Below are 19,855 nucleotides of genomic sequence, written 5' to 3'. Positions count from 1 at the left end.
TTATGATTTATGCGAAGCGAAAGTCTCACAAAGTTATTAACGAATTTACACTTAACATAATGAAAGTTTCCCTTTTGTATAAATGTACCCTTCTGAAATGTATGCATTTGGAAATGTATCATAAACTATACCTATTATAGTTTATCCAAAACGTTTGTAATGTATAAGAACTCTTTTATGAAGATGCATTAGTGTTATAATCCATAAATCATGCTTATTATGTCTTAATATTCGAGTTCTAAATGAATGAATAATCTTATCATGAATGACTAAGTTTCAGTTTATGATGATAAACTAACAAGGAAACACATTCAATATTTACAACTTATTGTTATACACTTTGCTCAACATAATACAAAGTGTTATGAAATTTATATGCTGTTAATTAACTTTAACCTTTATGCGCTGTTTTAGGTAAGTCATAGAAAAATCATACGAAGTCAAAAACTAGATCCGTAAATTCTGAGAGTTCCTAAAATGAGTCTAGTTTACTCATAATTTTTATCATGATTTTTGGGAGCCTTTAACTTATATTAAAATACTCATATTTACAGACTGGTCCGGATTTGTGTTTGAAAAGACAGGCTGTTTTGTAAAAATCACCATAAATTGTAGAAAAATAGTATGGAGATGTGCAAGTAGTCATTTTAAAGCTAAGAAGTGGAACTACGTGAACCTAAAACCGTTTTGAAAACTAAAATGTTTAGGTTGTCCAAAACAGTCCGTGAATGGAGTTGAACTTTTTTGATGAAGGCTGTTAGAAAAGTGTAGTTATGTTCTTGGTGTTTTAACTTGTATCCCCCCCCCCCCCCCCTCCCCCCTAAAAACTTGAGAAAACATAAAATTGTAGGGGTATGAACTCACCTTAAGTGATTTCAGTAGATGATTATTGAAGAATGGAAGTGTTTAACTCAAGAACACTTGGAGATGCCTTGAAGATTTTCGAGAATCTAGCATCATAGTTATGGAGTTTGTGTAAGCAATCAATGATTTGAGTAGAATGAAGTGCAATAATCACAAGGAGGATGAATTATACTTACCAAGAGTGGAAGAACACTTGATGATTAGCCTTGGGATCTCGAATTGGAGAGAAAAGTTTGAGGAAAAAGTTGGAGTTGGATCTTTGGTGAAATGAGAGTAATTGGAAGAAAAATGAGGAGAGAGGATAAATATCTAGCTCTCAAAAACGTGGGAATAACTTGTTAGAGAGGTAAAAAGGACAAGGAAGTGACAAGGTATGGGCTGGTGGTGAATAGTGACATGGAGTGGGTATGGGAGTGGTTGCTTGTGTCATAACTTAAAGGAAAGTCAACACTCCACCTTTGTACTTCACCCACTCTTTTGGATAAGGTTTTATCTTTAAAAAACGTGATAATTTAATAATTATGGGTCCTTATATGTTAAAATAAAGTTTTGGGTCAAAATCCCGTGTTAAAACAATTAAAAACGGGCCTAAAACGCAAATTTAGTCGAAAACCGGAAAGAAAAGCATTCCCAGCGAGACCTCTCGGTCCTAGGCCAAGGTTCGGTCCTTGTTGGTGCCGAGTCGAAAGCGAAAGGTGCGAACCAGAAGCGAGAAGCGAAGGGTGAGGGGTCAGTCCGAAGGCTCGGTCCGAAGCAAGACAGAAACGAACTAGACCGAGGGAACCTTGACCCGAAATGGACCGAACGTTCGGGTTCGGGTGAGGCATGCGAGGTTCGGTTCCAGGAGCCTTCGGGTTCGGTTCTTTGAGTGAGGTTCGGTTCAGCAGCCTTCGTCTCAGGAGGGTTCGGTTCCTAAGGGGACTTTCGGTTCCTAAGAGGGGTTTCGGTTCCTAAGAGGGGTTTCGGCTCCTTAAGTCCGTTTTTCGCTTAGACTTCCGTTTTTGGGCTGTTTTCGCCAAATTCGAGGGTCGGGATGCCCCAAGTGATTATAGAAAGTTGGGAGAGATTTCGAGAGAGATTTGACATTCTTGGAGAGATTTCTCATTCAGAGAGATATTTGGGAGAGATTTCATATTCTTAGAGAGATTTGGGAGAGATTTGACATACTTGGAGAGATTTCACATACAGAGAGATATTTGGGAGAGATTTCATATTCTTAGAGAGATTTGGGAGAGATTTGACATTCTTGGAGAGATTTCACATACAGAGAGATATTTGGGAGAGATTTCACATACTTAGAGAGATTTGGGAGAGATTTGATATTCTTGGAGAGATTTCACATACAGAGAGATATTTGGGAGAGATTTCACATACTTAGAGAGATTTGGGAGAGATTTGATATTATTGGAGAGATTTCACATATAGAGAGATATTTGGGAGAGATTTCACATACTTAGAGAGATTTGGGAGAGATTTGATATTCTTGGAGAGATTTCACATACAGAGAGAGATTTGGGAGAGATTTCACATACTTAGAGAGATTTGGGAGAGATTCTTGATAAGAAGAGATAGATTGAAAACGATTGAGAGCGGTTTCGTGTGTGACGAATGTGAGTGTCCGGCTTCGCAATGCAAGGTCCGTAAACCCCGTTATGCCATGTTTTAGGATCTTACACGCTCCCTATGAGTATGCAACATTGTTTTATTGTTCTTGTTCATTGTTTAGCACTAAGGTTAAAGCTATTTAAACACACGAACTTTCCAAGTGATGTTTTCTCATTAAGATAGTGAGTTATACAGAAATTTACATAATACAAACCCTATTATACAAGGTTTAATTGAGTTGACCGGTTTGACTCGTTGACTTTGTCCGGCTTAGACTTGACCCGAATTTGACTATTGTCACAGCCTTCCTATTTTCTTCTTAGGCTTTGGTGTTGGTTGGACTGAGGGATTCTTGCAAGACACTTTATTGTGCCCCATTTGCATACAATTCTAACATTGGACAGTTCTACCCTTAGAGGAGACTTGGGAAAACCTGTCTTGATGCTCAGAGACATGCCTTTTCCTTTTTATACAAGGCCTTCCTGGCATCCTTCTTTCAATAGGTGGTAGTGGTTTGGTGTAAGGTGTTGATTCCTACATATTACTGCCATTAACAGGAAGTATGTTAGACTCATAAGCACTTAAGAACTTGTCCTTACCAAACCATGTGCTGATGAATCTAGCTGGATCCTGTTGTGTGTAAATTATGGTTGCTTGTGCATGGACACAGGGGATCCCAGATAACTCCCAAAGTCTGCATGTACAGTACATCCCCTCTAAGTTCACTCCATATGAGTGGAAGCCATTTCTCACTTCAAAAGCATTCAAACCACTAGGATGAACATACCAAGTCCTGCAAACACATTAACAGTTTTAATTAGTGTACACATTAACAGTTTCAAACCACTAGGATGAACATAATACTTACTTGATATCAAAAGCAAACTCATCCATTTTCTTAATAGCTCCTGGACACACATTATTCACCCATTTACGTGCTTCTTGCTTCAAGTTAAATAACTTTTCCATCATATACAGTCTAATCTCCTCAAGCATGGCCAACAAAGGCTTCTTTCTGGCATCAAGTATGATGGCATTAAAACACCCTGCCATTCCATTTTCAACAGCCTCACATGCCATTCCACCTTTAAAAAATGCCTTGCACCAAGATTTAGGCTCCCTTGCCATCAAATGATCATAAGCAGCAGGATTGACTTCTTTGATCTTCTCCATATTCAATTTGAAGTCTCCTTCAACAATTGACTTGGCAACTGTCCAAAACATATTCTTGAACTCTATACCAATGAAGACCTTTCTGAAATTTGCATACACATGTCTTGCACATTGTCTGTGCTCCACACGTGGCAATACAACCTTTGCAGCTTCCAAAAGACCCTATCAATTACATTAAAAAATATCATTACTAACTGCTTGATCCATGTATAAATGAAATAAAAAAAGGAGATAATTGAAAACATTACCTTGTGTTGATCAGAAATAACACACAAATCCAAGCCTCCTTGTAATTCTAGGTCATCATGTAATAGTTCCAAGAACCATTGCCAGTTGGGCTTGTTCTGTCACACCCCAAAACCGAAACAGCGGAAACGTTCTGGGGTGGATGACGTCATGTCAAGTATCACAACACATGCATTATAGTAATCAAAGTACAACAAAACATTGCATTAATAGTAATAATTTTACATGGTTACATTACAGTACATCAAAGTAATACAAGTAACAGAATAGATACAGCGTGGTACTAAGCTATCTTCATCAACAGCTCCTGGGATGTACCTGTCTAATGTGGACCTGAGAATACAAGTTATTTGAAAAGCGAGTATCGGCATTTTTACAAATGCTGGTGAGTTCATAAGTATTTAGTGACATTTATTCAAATAACTTTATAAAGTAGTAGTTTAGGTGTTTACTGTGTATTAGAGTTCTTTCTAGAAAATCCTATATTTTCTTTAATAAAGCAGCCTTCTACCAAGACCGGTCAGTGTTATGTGGTAAAAAGTCATTTTCCCTAAATTCCTATCATTATCAAAATACTGAATTTGATTATTGAGGAAAGCAAATGACATCAGGGAATAACATATGCCTCAGCAGTGAGGACTGCTGACTAAGGCAAGGAATCATAGACTCCAGGAGAGTATCGAACGAACGACACGCCTGGCTCGTCTAACAGAAAGAGACACAGACCCCAGGCGGTACGAAATGAAAGGTACAACTAGTAAGGTCTATTACAGTGAACACAGACCCCAGACAACACCAACTGAATGATACGTCTAGCAAGGTCTAAAACAGTGAATACATACCCCAGACAGCATCAAATGAATGATACGTCTTGTAAGGTCAAAACAATGTGACTCTGAAAATGAATTACCAACATACAGTGTAAATTGCCGGTGAAATATCGTTACCTTAAGGCCAATGAATTATAAGGTAACCCGGGATACTCGTAACCATACTGACTAGAGTACTAGACGCCCTACAAGCATCTAAAATATGACATTTGTCACCCGTTAGCTTGGTAGGCCGGGACTGTAGCTAGCAGTTTGGGTGCGGGGTTGTCAATCCCGTATAGATCTATACACACAATGTCCGCTCTCCCTACAGGAGATTCTGGTTACCAACTAGACGACGGAGAAGGCCGTGTCCTGAAGATGCATCCCAAATAGTGGGTAGAGACTTCCAAATAGTGGGTAGAGACTTCCAAATAGTGGGTAGTGTGTTTCTAATGTAAGTGTAGACTAGAGGTAGAGACTCTTAACTGAACTGACTAGAGAATTCTTGTATGTCCATACTCATATACATAATATATAACTAATGAATCAAACGACCTTCGGACGGCCATCCGATCCCACCAGACCACATCTCAACGAAGAAAAGGAAATAGGGCGGACGAGCCTTCCTAAGTCTTTCAATCATTACTTATATGTACCTATATAAGCACATACATACATCTAACTACGACTGAGTGTGTATCAAGTTGAAGTGATTCTTGTGAAGTAGAAGTGTCTAACAAGTGAAGTAAGAGCGGTCGTAAGTGAAGTAGGAGTGTCAAACAAGTATGAGCGTATCACGAAGTAGAGACGACAATAAGTGAAGTAAGAGCGTATCGAGTATAAGTGAAGTAGAGGCGATATCAAGTATAAGTGAAGTAGAATCGTATCACTAAGTAAGAGTGTGAATAAGTATAAGCGTCCATCAGGTATAAGTGTATCATGAAGTGGAAACGTATCAAGTATAAGTGTATCTCGAAGTGGAAACGTTATTGAGTAGAAGTATAAAAACATAGACGTAACTTTGGAAAACCTTTATATTTTAAGAAAATCATAACTTGGTATTTCTTTGTGAAATAAGTTTGATTTAAAACTTTTAGAAATTCTTTGGAAACCTTTCATAAATCAGTTTGAAATGAAACTTCGATAAAGCAGTAAAAGTAAGAACTTGAACAAGTGAAAACCTTTTAGAAAACCATTTATAGTGTCCTACTCGGTAAAACAGTATACAGTGTAGTAAATCATTGTGCATGCGGGTTATCAATCACATGTGATTGATATGATAACTGGCATGTTTAACTTGTATTCCCCCCCCCCCCCTATAAAACATGTAAAAACATTTAAAAGGTTCATTCAGGGGTATGAACTCACCTGGTGTAAGTAGGTCCGACGAGGGTGTCGGTTGGGTGTTCGGGGCTTGATTACTCGCGATGTCCCTATGTAAAATGTAATAATGTCCATATATAATTAATTAGATATACATTCACTAATTATATGGAACATTACACTCCAACGAGGTTAAACACCTCAAAACTAGCGTTTGGAGTGACCCGGGTGACATCTACGGACGTGTAATGGCACTAGGGACTTGGGATTTGAGTTTACTCTCCAAGAGTAAACATTTAAGGGAGTTTACAGCCACATAGCACATACATACATGAGTTCACGGCCGTGAACTCATGTTGGTGCGATTTTGAGTGTTTAATGGCTTGTTTGGACTTAGGGATTGTTGGTATGAATTTCTAAAATGCCTTGGAATGGACTAAATGAACTTTTACCATTTAAAAGGGAGTTCACGGCTGTAAACTTGGAGTTTACGGCCATAAACTCTCCTATGGTTAAGGATAATTGATTTGAGGCACTTAAAGCAATCACATGTGATTCTAGTAATTTTTCCAAGCCTTGGGATGATTTAAGGGCATCATTTAACATACTTTTATGAGTTTACGGCCTAAGGGTATGTGCCATGGCCGTAAACTCTTGTATGATACATTTTGATATGTTTAAGGCCTCCTAACTATTTTTAGATGGTTCTAGGATTTACCACAAGGCTATTGGGGGACAAAATCAAGGTTTTGGGCATGATTAAGGGTGTTTACGGCCTTGGTACATGCCTGGGCCGTAAACTCCTTTTGACCCTTCAATTTGTTGTGTTTAAATGATCCAAACCCCAAATATCAAGTCCCTAAATTTTGTATTAAGCCTAAGGGTGTTTTAGGAGTGTGTTTGGGACATTTTAACATGCTTAAGGGGTGTTTACGGCCTTGGCATATGCCTGGGCCATAAACTCTCTTTTATGCTCCAAATCCTTATGTTTTAATGTTTAAACACTCCTAGGCAAGTCCCTTAATTTATTTCCAAGCCTTTAGGGACTTTTAGGGGTCATTTTGGCCTTTATTTTGGGGTTTACGGCCTAAAGGAGGAGCTTAGGCCGTAAACTCCATTCTAACAGCTTCTAAGTCCGAATTTTTAGCTATAAACACAAATCAATATGTTTAGAATAAGCTAGGGTAAGTGGACTTACGATTTGGAAGCGTTTGGTTGCGGATTTGGGGCGAAAACGAGTCTAGAGAGAGAGTATAGAGAGAGAGAGGGTGGAAAAGCTCCAAATGGAGTTTACTCCCCTTTATATATGGGTGGGAGTTGGAGCTCAGTGGAATTCTACCCAATACTGTCGTTAGACGGGGCTTTTGGTCGCACCCGATTTAGTGGTTGTAATAATAAAAACTAACTTTTTCCAATTAAATGGAAATGTGTGTTATGTGTTTTTATTCCCTTTTTTCACGACTTAACGACATATTAAATGTAAACAAATGGAATGTTTATTAAATTGGCGACCTCTAATTAACGGAACTTTTATAAACTGGAATATTCCGTTAACGGTAACGGGGAAATGTAACGGAACAACTTGGGTTGTCACATGTTCTCAATTTCAACTACTGCCCAAGCAATGGGATATACATGGTTATTTGCATCCCTCCCTATGGCAGTTAGCAGCTCACCTTTACATTGTCCTTTCAAAAAACTCCCATCAAGCCCTATAACTCTTCGACAACCAACTTTCCATCCTTCTTTGATAGCCTTAAAACATGTATACATTCTATGGAAAGTAGTAGTGTTATCAGGGTTTACAGTGACAGATATTTGAATTGTACTCCCTGGATTGGACCTCATCAATTCATGTCCATAATCCCAAACTTTTGCATAGTGATCACTCAACTTTCCATCTATTAAAGAAATTGCCCTACACTTTGCTCTATAACATTTTGACCATGAAACCTTGCAATGGAACCTGCTTTGAATAATAGCTTGCATTTCCTTACATTTCAGATTTGGTTTCCTAATCATCTCCTTCAGAAACTGCCTAACTATCCATGTGGGATCCATAAGATTAGCACTACGGAAATTCCTAACACAGGTATGTTGCTCAACCATTTTTTGATTTGGAATGTTCTTTCAGTGCTCATCCATGAGGCCCTTACAACAAAGGGACATTGAAATTTCTCAGGGTCACTTGCACATACAGCCACGAGCCTTACACTATCACATTTCTTGAACCTAATTGGATAACCCCTACTTATAGAGTAATTTGTCAAACAAAGCTTTAGTTGGTGTGGTGATTCATACCTCTCTCCAAGAACTGGCTTCATATTATTTCATTTCACCTTCGGATCATGGGTTGAGTATTGAAACTGAAATTTTTCTTCATCGTCACTCTCACTATCACTCTGCTTTTCCTGCGGTGCTTCATCTTCCGACATTCCTTCAAAATCATTTAGGTTTATCTCAGGTATGGTGCATTCGTCAAGCGCTTCGTCTGTGAGAGTATTTAGGAACTCATCTTTGCATCGACTTCTTTGTTTGTGTTTGAAAAACTCATCCAATTCCACGTCAATGGTATCGAAGTCATATACTGTCTCCATTATCACTACAAAACAAAAATTAATCAAATATTTTAAGGGAAACACGATATTGGAGGACCACATGGATTTTCTTACCTTTGATTCTTCTCAGGTAACGTTTTGCTTTGATGGAGGGTAAGAAGGGGTTTTTTACAGAGGAGTTGATGACGGGGTGTTTAATGGAGGGTGATAAGGTCAATGAGCTGGGGTAACCGGCTCTTATAAGGATTACCGGTTGTTAGGGCCAAACTGAGTGTATTAGCCGGTAATCTGTCATTTTTCATAAGTAAAATTTAATTTAGGACTAAATTATAAAGTGGGGCAAAATTTTGGGACTTTTTCACAGAATAGTTAATGGTAACCCTTAACTTTTTATAGAAACACGAATTAAATTTTGCAAAAAGCTAAGGGTCCAATATGCAAAAATCTCACAACTCTTGATCACCCCTTGTAACCGTATAAAAGAAAGAAGTGCACCCATCGCCCATCCATATCTTCAATTTTTGCAAAATTGACTTTGCATTCTCTCAAGGGTTTTCATCGTCCCCAAACTTTTTTAACCTAAATTCCGGCCGATCAAACCACCATGTCGTCGTCGAAGATGATCGTTTTGAAGAGTTCCGACGGAGAAACCTTCGAGGTCGAAGAGGCGGTGGCGTTGGAGTCACAAACGATCAAACATATGATCGAAGACGACTGCGCCGACACCAGCATCCCGCTACCAAACGTCACAAGCAAGATCCTATCGAAGGTTATCGAGTACTGCAAGAAGCATGTGGAGACACCGAAGACCGATGATAAGACAGCTGAAGAGGATCTGAAATCGTTTGATTCCGAGTTTGTTAAAGTGGATCAAGGGACTCTCTTCGATCTGATATTGGTTCGGTCTCTTTTACCCTTTTTCGTTTAATTGAATTTACGGTTTTTTTTTCTTTGTTCACGCTTGAAATTTATCTGTGTTTATTAGTTTGTTTTAATTCCTCGATTCTTTTGTGAAAGATATCTAGGGTTTCGTCAATTTCCTTGAAATTATCACACCGATTTTGTCGGTCAAATTTCCTAATTCATGTTTAAACGATGATAGATCGAGGATATGTAGATTGAAGATGTATGAACGATGGGGAAAACGAACCATCATAACAGAAAACAAATCATTATTGCTAATTCATTTCACAATTATATAATTCAAGTATTTGGATAATCCTACATGTGCTTATGCTCCCCTGATTATCAAATGTTTAGAGTAAATTACTAAATTATAAGCCTTTATTTTATCTATTACTTCTTTAAATAATCATTTTCACCAAACAACATACACTACTGAAGTTACTTCTTTACAACTTCAAGGCACAGAACCCCATTCAAACATTATCTCTTATACCATGTTTTATTACAGATGATTATCTGATTCTGATCCTTTCATGTCACTTATCCACTTTCAGTTTTTCTGTGTTTTACTTTAAGATATGGAGATTCCATACTTCAATTTGTATGAATTTTTTGTGTTTCAGGCTGCAAACTATCTGAACATCAAGAGCTTATTGGATTTGACTTGTCAAACGGTTGCTGACATGATCAAGGGGAAGACTCCAGAAGAGATTCGCAAGACTTTCAACATCAAAAATGACTTCACTCCAGAGGAGGAAGAGGAAGTGCGCAGGGAGAATGCATGGGCATTTGAGTAAATTCTAGAACCCCTAAGTTGTTTATAATCAAAGAGTCTTATAAAATGTTAATGGGTTTTCGTGCTTTTCTTAGAAAATGAACCTTGGAAAAAGATTGTTAATGTCTTCAAATCTTTGGTGGATGTTTTTGTTATGTTGGATATGATTATCGTCTTTGTGTTGGTGGTTGAATATTTTCTTCTGTTTTCTTTCGATAGCTAGAAAGCCTTTAGCTGCACTGTGTTTGATATGTTCTGGATCAAAACTAAGTCATTTGCTCTTAAGACAAAAGTGTTTGTCTTTTTGAAGAAGTGGGATCGATACTCTTTCCATCTCTCATCTTTGCAATATACAAATCCCTCATCTTTGCTATATATGTATATATATGAGACAATGTCTAATATAATTTTTATTTTTAGAATTTGTGAAGATGTAGAGGTTCAGGTGCACATAGCCAGTTTTTTAAAAAACTCAGTCTGGTTTTTTACTGGTCTGTTAATTATTGGTTTCGTTTAAAACCTGTTTGCAATATTGTTTAAAATCTATAGTTAACCTGAAAGCTTTTAGTGTTTAGAATGATTTTTGGATAATCCTTGGCCTATTTCAATATGTTTCCTTTAAGAATGGAATGGATTGGGTTTTGATCCGATCCAATTCGAACCCTTAAGAATTACATGGGTTTGAAACATAGTTTTTGATATGTTTACTGGTTAATGACTAATACCTACAAACTATTTTATATTAAATGGGCCGATTATGGATAATTACAAATCCGATCCGTTTATAACAAGTTCTGTATAAATTTTAGAATTCTAAATTTATATTTTGTACAACCTAAAGTTTGCTTTTAATTCTAATCGAAAGTCGAAAGAGAAAAGACCGAAGACTAAGGTTGTGTTTAGGATTACTTTTGAACATCAAAAGTTTTTTTTTGTTAAAAGGCATTTTGTAAAATGATATTTTGTAAAATAAGTTTTTTAAAATGTGTTTGGATTAGTAAAATGATTTTTGGTTTTACTTTTAATATAAAACAACAAAAAGTTAGTTTTTGTGATTTTTTAAAAACCTTTCATTTTCTTCTATCCTAAAAGTCATTTTCAAATTTTTTTTGAATTTTCCAAATACCTTTTGACTTTTTAGAAAAGTTAAAGCTTAAAATTATTCTAAAAGGAATCCCAAAACACCCCTAAGTTGTTTTTACATAGGATTTGAAGATTTTATTTTTAGATTTTTAGTGTTTTACCAAGAATCATGATATCATTTCATTTATATTTTATCAAGCAATCACCATTTTTTTTTTATAAATCATTGAAGTCATTTATTAATCAAAAGAAAGTTTGCAATTGTTTTTCTGTATAATGCAATCGACGGTCAAAAACCAAGCAAAAACTATTACAATACTGATTTTAATTCCAATCGAAAATCCTGAAGTACGTAATGTGTTTTCTAAATCAACATTTGTTTTATTTAATAAATGTTATGTTAAGATTTAAGTAAAGTGTGTTTGATTATTCAAAACTTGTGGGGTGAGTTTGGATATCTGTTGATTTGGTGGATAAGGGTATGAATTTGTTTATTAAAAACTTTGTGGGTTATGGAGCGGGTTTGGATCAGATTTTGAAATTCATAAAAGGGTTTGGATCAAGGTCGATTCGCTCCAAACTCGTCTCATTGTCAAGTCTAGCTTCCTTAATTCATTCCATTGAGATTCTAGGAATCTAGGTTATGTTAATCTTTGTAATAAAGGTGTTAAACATACTTTCTACTTTAGAAATCGTATTTTTTTTTCTTTTTATAAATCGGAAGAAATTGAAATGAAGAACACAATGATGGTCAGAAGATGCAATGCATCATTTGTTTTGTTATTGATTATTTTTATTAAGGTTGTAAAAAACACTCGACGTTAGCTAGTCGGTTGATTGAGGTTAAGGGATTAATCGACTAGACGATGATTAATCGAAGACCCTAAATTCTTAATTCTTTGAACTAAAAAAAAGAAAACTAAATATGACTAATATGATAACAAAGTTCATAAATATCTCATATGAATAATACGACACTAATCATTTCTTAAATAGTTTTTATTGATATATAATTTTTTCAAAGTGTTAAAAGTTTATCTCTTTCTATTGTTTCGCTAATTTCTACTGCTTCGCTCATTATATAGACAATAATAAATCGTTATACGTCTTCTTGTCTGTCGGATAGCGTTTAGAGACTAATCGAAGATTAATCAGGACCTTGTCGAGATTTTTACAATACTGTTTTTATTAAGCAAAAGATATTAAGATTAAAAGGGGACTATTTCGTGTATGCTTTTATGTTTGAGATTGGGAAAAAATAAAAGAAAAAAATGGAACCAAGTCGATTGAGAGATAAAAACCTCAAATGACATAACCAAAAAGAGGGAGAGAAGAGTTAGGGTTAAAAGGAGAAAAATGTTACTCAGTAGGGTTTAAATGTTGAATGAGTAGGTTAGCATGTGCCTCATAAATAAAATGAAATGAGTTATGTGTTGTGGGGGTCATACCCACTTGTGAATTTTCTACTAGGTTGGTTACTTGGTTAGCTTTTGTTATTTTTTCTTCTATTTTTATTTTTTATGCTCATAATGCTTTGGGTCATCCCACAATTATAGACCTATTATTCCGATGCCTTTTCATCAGAGATTGGTGGCCAAAATTGATTTGGCTTCGCCAAAATTCCTCATATCTTAAGACCTACAGCTCCTTTGGTAATGTGAAACCCGGGATAGTAAAAAAGAACAACTCATGACTAGGAAAGTGAATAACACATTAGAATTTATGTAACTCACGCTTTAAGGTGTGCTTCGTGCTAATGAGGAAAGAAAGAAGAGCAACAAGACAGTCCATTTTGTGTAGATAGTAAAAAAAAAAAAAAAAAAGGTGCTGACCGCCGCCATCCTGATTTGCGATGATAAAAGGAGAGGGTTTGTTCTTTGAGTAGGCCTGACAATTGTGTCGTATTCGGGTTGGCGGGTCGGTGGGTTAAAATATACCAACCCGAACACGACCCATTCAACTATACAGGTCACGGGTTGACTGGTTTGGAACATAAACTCATATATGACCCGTCAACCCACTTATTTATATGGGTTTATAGGTTGGCGGGTTCATGTGTCAGATTTGAGTTTGTGGGTCAGATTTTGGGTTCGTGTGTTTGTGGGTCAGATTCCGTAAATAAAATTGATAATTAAACATGAATAAATTTTAATGCAAACATATCTTAATTTTAGAACGTTAAGTGTTACACATCCAAATTAAAATTAAAAACATTCATGGAAATATATTCAAACTAAAACATTACTACAATTGTTGATAAATTTAATTGCAGGCGTCGACGTTGTTCGATAATGATTCAATCGTTCATGTCGTCGTTCTTTGTGAGTTCGTTCTATCATTCATCACAGAGGGGAGACCGAGAGAGGGCTTAATCGATTTTGTTTGTGAGATACTGAGATTATTTAGGGGAGACACCAAACGTGTTGCAATGCAAATCAGCAAATGGTTACCCACGGGTCAAATGGTCAATGATATTGAGTATCCTATCCTAGTATAAAATATAACTGTATAGTATGTACTACTTAATACATTTAAAAAATATATAACTTTTTGTAATAAAATTATAAACGGTTTGGCGGGTCAACCCATATACTTTTTAAGAAACTCATATATGATATGTTTAATGAACGAGTTGACTGGTTGACAGGTTGAAAAACTCAACCCAAACCTGTTTATTTTGTTTCGTGTCGAAAATTGTCAGACCTATCTTTAAGGGATATTCCAAGATACCGGAGTACGTTGCATACTCTCTCATGTCCAACCAGTGGCGAGCCAGAACAAAAGTTTAGGTGTAGCATAATATTTTTGCAACATTATATATAAGAAGTTTTATTTTTTTATTTTTTTATTATTTTTTATTTATTTATTTATTTTTAATTATTTTTATTTTTTTGGGTTTGGGTTTTTCGGGATCGGGTTAAATGGGTTTGATTTTTTGAAATTTGGAAAGACTACATATATTTGCAATTCTAGTAGCTGGATCTAGGAATGTCAACGGGGGCAAACGGGACGATGATTGCATCCCCCGCCCCACCCTCGAAATCTCTAGCCTCCCTACCCCTGCCTCCGAATCCTAGGATTACCCCGCCCCCGCCCCCATTTGAGATGTCTTTTTTTATGCTAAAGAAGCTACTTTTTGGTCTAAAAGAAGTTATTTTTTAGGTAAAAAATAGTTATTTATAACATAATTTTAAATGTTAAAAACAAAAATATTATAAAATCTCAAAAACACTATACAAACAACTTAAAAACATTGTATTTTGTTGAATTTTAGAAGGTCAAAATCATTGCTATTATTTATTATATTTATATAACTAATATATATTAATAAATAATATATTTATGGGGACCCTATTTGGGGTTCAGGATGAGACTGTTGTTAGATGTCATTTTATGCATCTTTTAGGGTAGTTTTCATTATCATTTAACATCATATTTTGTACATTTACATGTCATTTGTTTAAATAATGTTCAAATCATGTATTTCGTTACAATCCCCCTACTGCTCATGTTTTCATGTCGATTTCAGATAGTTCGAGTGAAACAGTGCTTTGGGAGCTGTTGGATGCGCGTTTGGAGCTTAAAATGGAGTTGGAACTTAAGAAGGGTTCTGAGGAATGCTTGGAAGATGTTTTGGTCAAGAAACATTAGATCGAATGGATCACACGAAGATAGAAGCTGCAATATGAAGCTAAAGGATGTGCCTGACAGCATTGACCCCTATCAATATTTTGACCATATCTTATGAACCGTAACTCCGATTGACAATTTTCAAAATGTTCTGAAAACTAGACGAAATTTCAGATGACTTAGGCAAAACATGAGATTGCAACTATTTTCCATGCAATCGCATGGAGCCTTTATGTTATCGTAACTTTTCCCGTAACTTGTCTTTGAGGTTTTTTGTACCAAAAATTCATCTGGGAGAAAAAAAATGAAATCATGCGATCGCAACCCAGATACATGCGATCGTAAATTTTCCCCATGCGATCGCAAGTTTGCAAAAAAGTTCCAAAATAGCATCATACTTCATTAAAAAAGCTTGATACATGTTTTCTTCAAAACATGAGATCACAACTTTGATACATGCGATCGCATGCACATCATTTTTGTTGTTGGACGTATAAATAAACCCACTTAACCTTCCAGTAACCTTAGTTGGCGATTCCTGAAGTTCCAGACAACGAAAATACGATTTTGGAGGCGTTTCTTCTCTGATTTCAACGATTTCTGAAGATCTGAAGACTATAGACCATCTCCTTCATTTAGATTAGTAAGATTAGTTGTTTGATGTCACTTTTCATATGTTTTCATTAGATTTTAGCCATGTATAGCTAAAACCTTAGTTTTCAGTTCTGCATTAGACAAGTACTTTTCATGTGATTGATCATTAGATCTGATTTTTGATTTGTGTTTCTATCTAGAGTCTTCAGTTTTGTTCTTAATGAATGTTTGGTTTTAAATTCTTGTTAGTCTGATCACCTAATTAGGGTTTAACATTCCTATTAATCAGTTAATAGAATCCATAATTGTTATAATTAACTAGTAATAAGTAACAAGTAATAAATTGGTTCCGTGTTTGGGATTTGACTTTATTATAAACTGAAAAATCATATCTTTACGTATCCGAGCCTGTAAGAAGTATTGGGTATTACTGAGAATTTTACATAGATCTTAATGCAACTTTTCTGATCTTAATTAAGAGTTTGTTTGATTAGACAGTAAAAAGTTAGGGTTAATTGAAGAGCTTGTTTTGCTTAACTAAATAAGGTAAAAGAGATTATACTAGAGCTTGTTAGTTTTTCTCAATATCATCTTAGATAAAATGTATCTCAAATAACCAGGTCAATGTTGATTGCATGATTAGGAAAATCACAGCAGAGCTGAAACCATTTTTATTATTGATTTTTGTTTAATTTAACATCACTACATTTTTAGTTTTTAGTTTTAATAAAAAAAAACCCCCTTTTATAATTTCTGTTTCTTGACTAGATGTGCCTGATGCAAAAAGGCATTATTTTTTAGGTTGTATCCCTGAGGATTCGACCATGCTTCCCTGTGATATCTTTTTAGTGCAATCTAAGCAGTGATAAATTTATTTGTTTAATATGCGCATGACTGCGTGTTCACAAACTCCCTTGTGGAACGAATCAGATTTTTTTATTCCGAAATTACCCTCATCTTCTCCTCAAAACATCCCATATAAAATTTACTCCCCACCCTCTTCCATTAAATCTAAACCCACAGATTCTTCAGAATCCGAATCTGAAGAATCGGAAATGAGCGAAAATGGATACGATGCTGCAAAGACTCTTCGCGAGTGGGAAACACAAGAGGTTACCCAACAACCTCTATGTATCACTTTTCAAGAAGCTCAAAACTTTGAGCTTAAATGTGGTTTAATCCATCTTTTACCCCCATTCCGAGGCCTTGAGAATAAAGATCCTCACAAATTTCTCAAGGAATTCCATGTCGTCTGTTCAGGAATGAAACCTCATGCAGTTACTGAAGACCAGATCAAATTAAGGGAATTCCCCTTTTCGATTCAAGATGCAGCAAAGGAGTGGTTATATGACCTCCCGTCTGGTTCGATAACAAGCTGGAATGAGCTCGCCAAACTTTTTCAAGAGAAATATTTTCCCAAGGCGAAAGTGTCAAATTTACGCAGAGAAATTCTCAGTATAAAGTAAGGTAAAAGAGATTATACTAGAGCTTGTTAGTTTTTCTCAATACTAGCTTAGATAGAACGCATCTCAAATAACCAGGTCAATGTTGATTGCATGATTAGGAAAGTCGTAGCAGAGTTGAAACCGTTTTTATTATTGATTTTTGCTTAATTTAATATCACTGCATTTTCAGTTTTTAGTTTTAATCAAAAACCCCCTTTTTAGTTTGCAACTTTACGTGATAAACATGCCTTAGAGGCTTGGATCTGTAATTTGGAGCCTTGCCATGGCTTAAAAAGTGTCTGCATGGATGGAGGTCTGCGAGGACTCGGCGAGTTGGATGAGAAACTCGGCGAGCTCGATGAATTTGGGCGTGAACTCGACGAGTTGGATGAACAACTCGACGAGTCTGTTGAAGTTTGCCTTGAACTCAGCGAGTCGTTAGAAGACTCGGCGAGTCTTGGGCACGTATGAGCTCGGCGAGTTAAAGGAGAACTCGATGAGCCAATCAAGGATTTCACGACTTCTCGAGTTTAGGAAGGACTCGACAAGTCGGTGGACTGCACTCGACAAGGCGAGTCAACATGGACTGTTGACTTTGACTGTGGGCGTTGACTTTGACCAAGAGTTGACCACTTAACTTCTGAGGGTATTATGATAATTTGGAAACTTATGAAAAAGGGTTTTATGGTACTTATAGGTAGTGGAGTTCGTGTTGGTGATCCAGGAATTGAAGCTTACTAGTTTCTGATGTCAGTTGCGAGGTGAGTTATCCTTGCTATACTAAGGGGTATAAGGCACCAAGGCCGGCCCATTTGATATGTTATCTTGAGCTGTGTTAGACGTTGAGTATGACTTAGTGTTGCATGCTAGTGGTTATGCCTGTTAGGTAGGTCTGTAGAACTACCTGTGATGTTATATGATTATTGCATGCTCGATTCTTATGATTTATGTGTTTGTTATATGCGGCGGGTTGAGGTTGTACTGCTTCGTGCGGTAGCCAAAAAACCCTAGGAGCATTCCAGTTACGGGCTAAGGGAGACTTGTACTGTAGGCTCGGGAGCATTCCAGTTACGGGCTAAGGGAGACTCGTACTGTGGGCTTGGGGGGCATTCCAGTTACGGGCTAAGGGAGACTCGTACTGTGGGCTCGTGGGTATTGCAGTCTGTAGGGCTGTGGACCCGTTATGTGTTGTTCTGTTTAGTTCGTTATTATATGTTATTGTTGATATGGTTATGTGGACTGTATGTGTTTCGGTATTTTGGGGGTAACTCACTAAGCTTTCGGGCTTACAGTTTCAGTTTATTGTTTCAGGTACATTAGGGGATCGCGACAAGGCAAAGGCGTGATCGTACAACTCCTCCTGTTATGTTTATGTTTATGGGAAAAACTCTGATAATTAATATTTTGAAAACAAAGTTGTAATGTTTTGATGAACTTGACATGTTTAAAAAGTTCAAATTGGTTTGAAATTTTGGATGTTACAAGTTGGTAATAGAGCCTTGGTTTGAGTGAATTGGAGGAACATTCGTGCGAATCCAGTCTCAAATCAAGCAAAGATTTCAAAATGGTTTTAAATGGTTTTCAAAATAAGTAAAGGAGGATACAGGGTGTACGATCAACCGGAGCCAGTAAGTAGACCCCAAAATACCATACAGTTATTTGGTTATGTGATATGATAGAACAACATGCTAGTACTAGGCAGGGATCTTCAGGAATTGCATGGTAGAATTGCCTGATACATGATGCCTGCTAGCCTAGAGTTTCCCTTATATGATATTGACATCATTACTGTAGTTATCTAGTGTAGGCATCACGGATATACATAATTAAGATCTTATAGCCTGAGAATGTTTAATTTAGCCTTATTTCTATTCTTGTTTGATTGGGAGCTTAGGGAAGGATTGAATATTCGAAAGTCTATAGGGTCTAGTGTTATGTATGGCTAGCATACACTAGTGTTGTAGGGTTGGTGGAAGTTTTGTGGGTGAATAGGTTGTTTGGGACAAATATGGGTAGGTGTGGAAGGTAGTATGGGCCCGTAGTACTGAAAGCACATGACCCATTTGCGTAGCAAGGAAGTCACAACCCGTAGGGTTTTGTCGGGGGTTGGCTCCTAGTTATTTGTATGAGTTATCTGATATCTTGTGTTATATTTCAGAATGGTGATGACCAGGCGCTTTGTGACTGGATCTGGTTCGGGATCAGGATCAAAATCAGGAGAGGGCGGACAGGGGACGTTGACAACGCCTGAGACTATCGGCCAAATGAGGACAGATGAGATGGATGACAAGATCCGAGAGATCCTGGGCGATGAGGTTGTTGCGTTATTCCGGGCCGAATTGCCGAAAATGTTCGGGTCGATTAAGACCGCCATGGTGGAGTATTTTGATGATCGCTACGCAGCCCTTGCAGAGACAGCCGCAGCAGCAGCTACATCAGCTGTATCCGCGGCAGGGGTAGGAGTTGGTAGGAGTTTTTAGTACCGGGACTTCGATAACACGAAGCCCCCTACTTTTGATGGGACGCAGGATCCCATCAAGGCTATGAGGTGGATTTCCGATGTGGAGGGGTGTTTCTTCACCTGCTCGTGTCCTGTTGACCAAAAGGTCAAGTGTGCTCTGAACCTGCTTAGGTCCGAGGCAAAGGACTGGTGGAGACTTGCGACTGGATCGTACACTGATGATCAGAGAGCTGTTATTACTTAGGAGCAGTTCAGGGATATGTTCCGCGCCCGTTACATTCTGCGGGTTGAGTGGGAACGTTTGGCATAGGAGTTTCTGAGTTTGAGACAGGATGGGGAGTCGGTGATAGAGATCACCCATATGTTCACTGAGCGGGCGA

At 37.0% G+C, this 19,855-nt stretch overlaps 2 protein-coding genes across 2 annotated transcripts; one reads left to right on the top strand and one right to left on the bottom strand.

The window, feature by feature from the left end:
• Positions 1 to 3,003: 3,003 nt before the first annotated feature.
• LOC145067762 (uncharacterized) lies at positions 3,004 to 8,132 on the bottom strand. Its single transcript, XM_079014818.1, has 3 exons — positions 7,659 to 8,132; positions 3,338 to 3,804; positions 3,004 to 3,262 (listed from the first exon to the last, which is right to left on the bottom strand). Exons 1-3 carry the CDS (start codon positions 8,130 to 8,132, stop codon positions 3,004 to 3,006), a joined length of 1,200 nt encoding a protein of 399 aa, XP_078870944.1.
• Positions 8,133 to 9,083: 951 nt separating this feature from the next.
• Positions 9,084 to 10,455, top strand: LOC145065824 (SKP1-like protein 1B). Its single transcript, XM_079012914.1, has 2 exons — positions 9,084 to 9,479; positions 10,111 to 10,455. The coding sequence occupies exons 1-2, from the start codon at positions 9,186 to 9,188 to the stop codon at positions 10,282 to 10,284; spliced, it is 468 nt and encodes a 155-aa protein (XP_078869040.1). The 5' UTR covers positions 9,084 to 9,185; the 3' UTR covers positions 10,285 to 10,455.
• The last annotated feature ends 9,400 nt before the right edge of the window (positions 10,456 to 19,855 follow it).

This window comes from Lactuca serriola, chromosome 8 (genome assembly GCF_051521515.1).
Source record: "Lactuca serriola cultivar US96UC23 chromosome 8, Lser_US96UC23_V15, whole genome shotgun sequence".
In the NCBI taxonomy this organism is placed as follows: domain Eukaryota; kingdom Viridiplantae; phylum Streptophyta; class Magnoliopsida; order Asterales; family Asteraceae; genus Lactuca; species Lactuca serriola.
The sequence above is the reverse complement of the archived record's forward strand: the minus strand, read 5'-3'. Positions and strand labels throughout refer to the sequence as shown.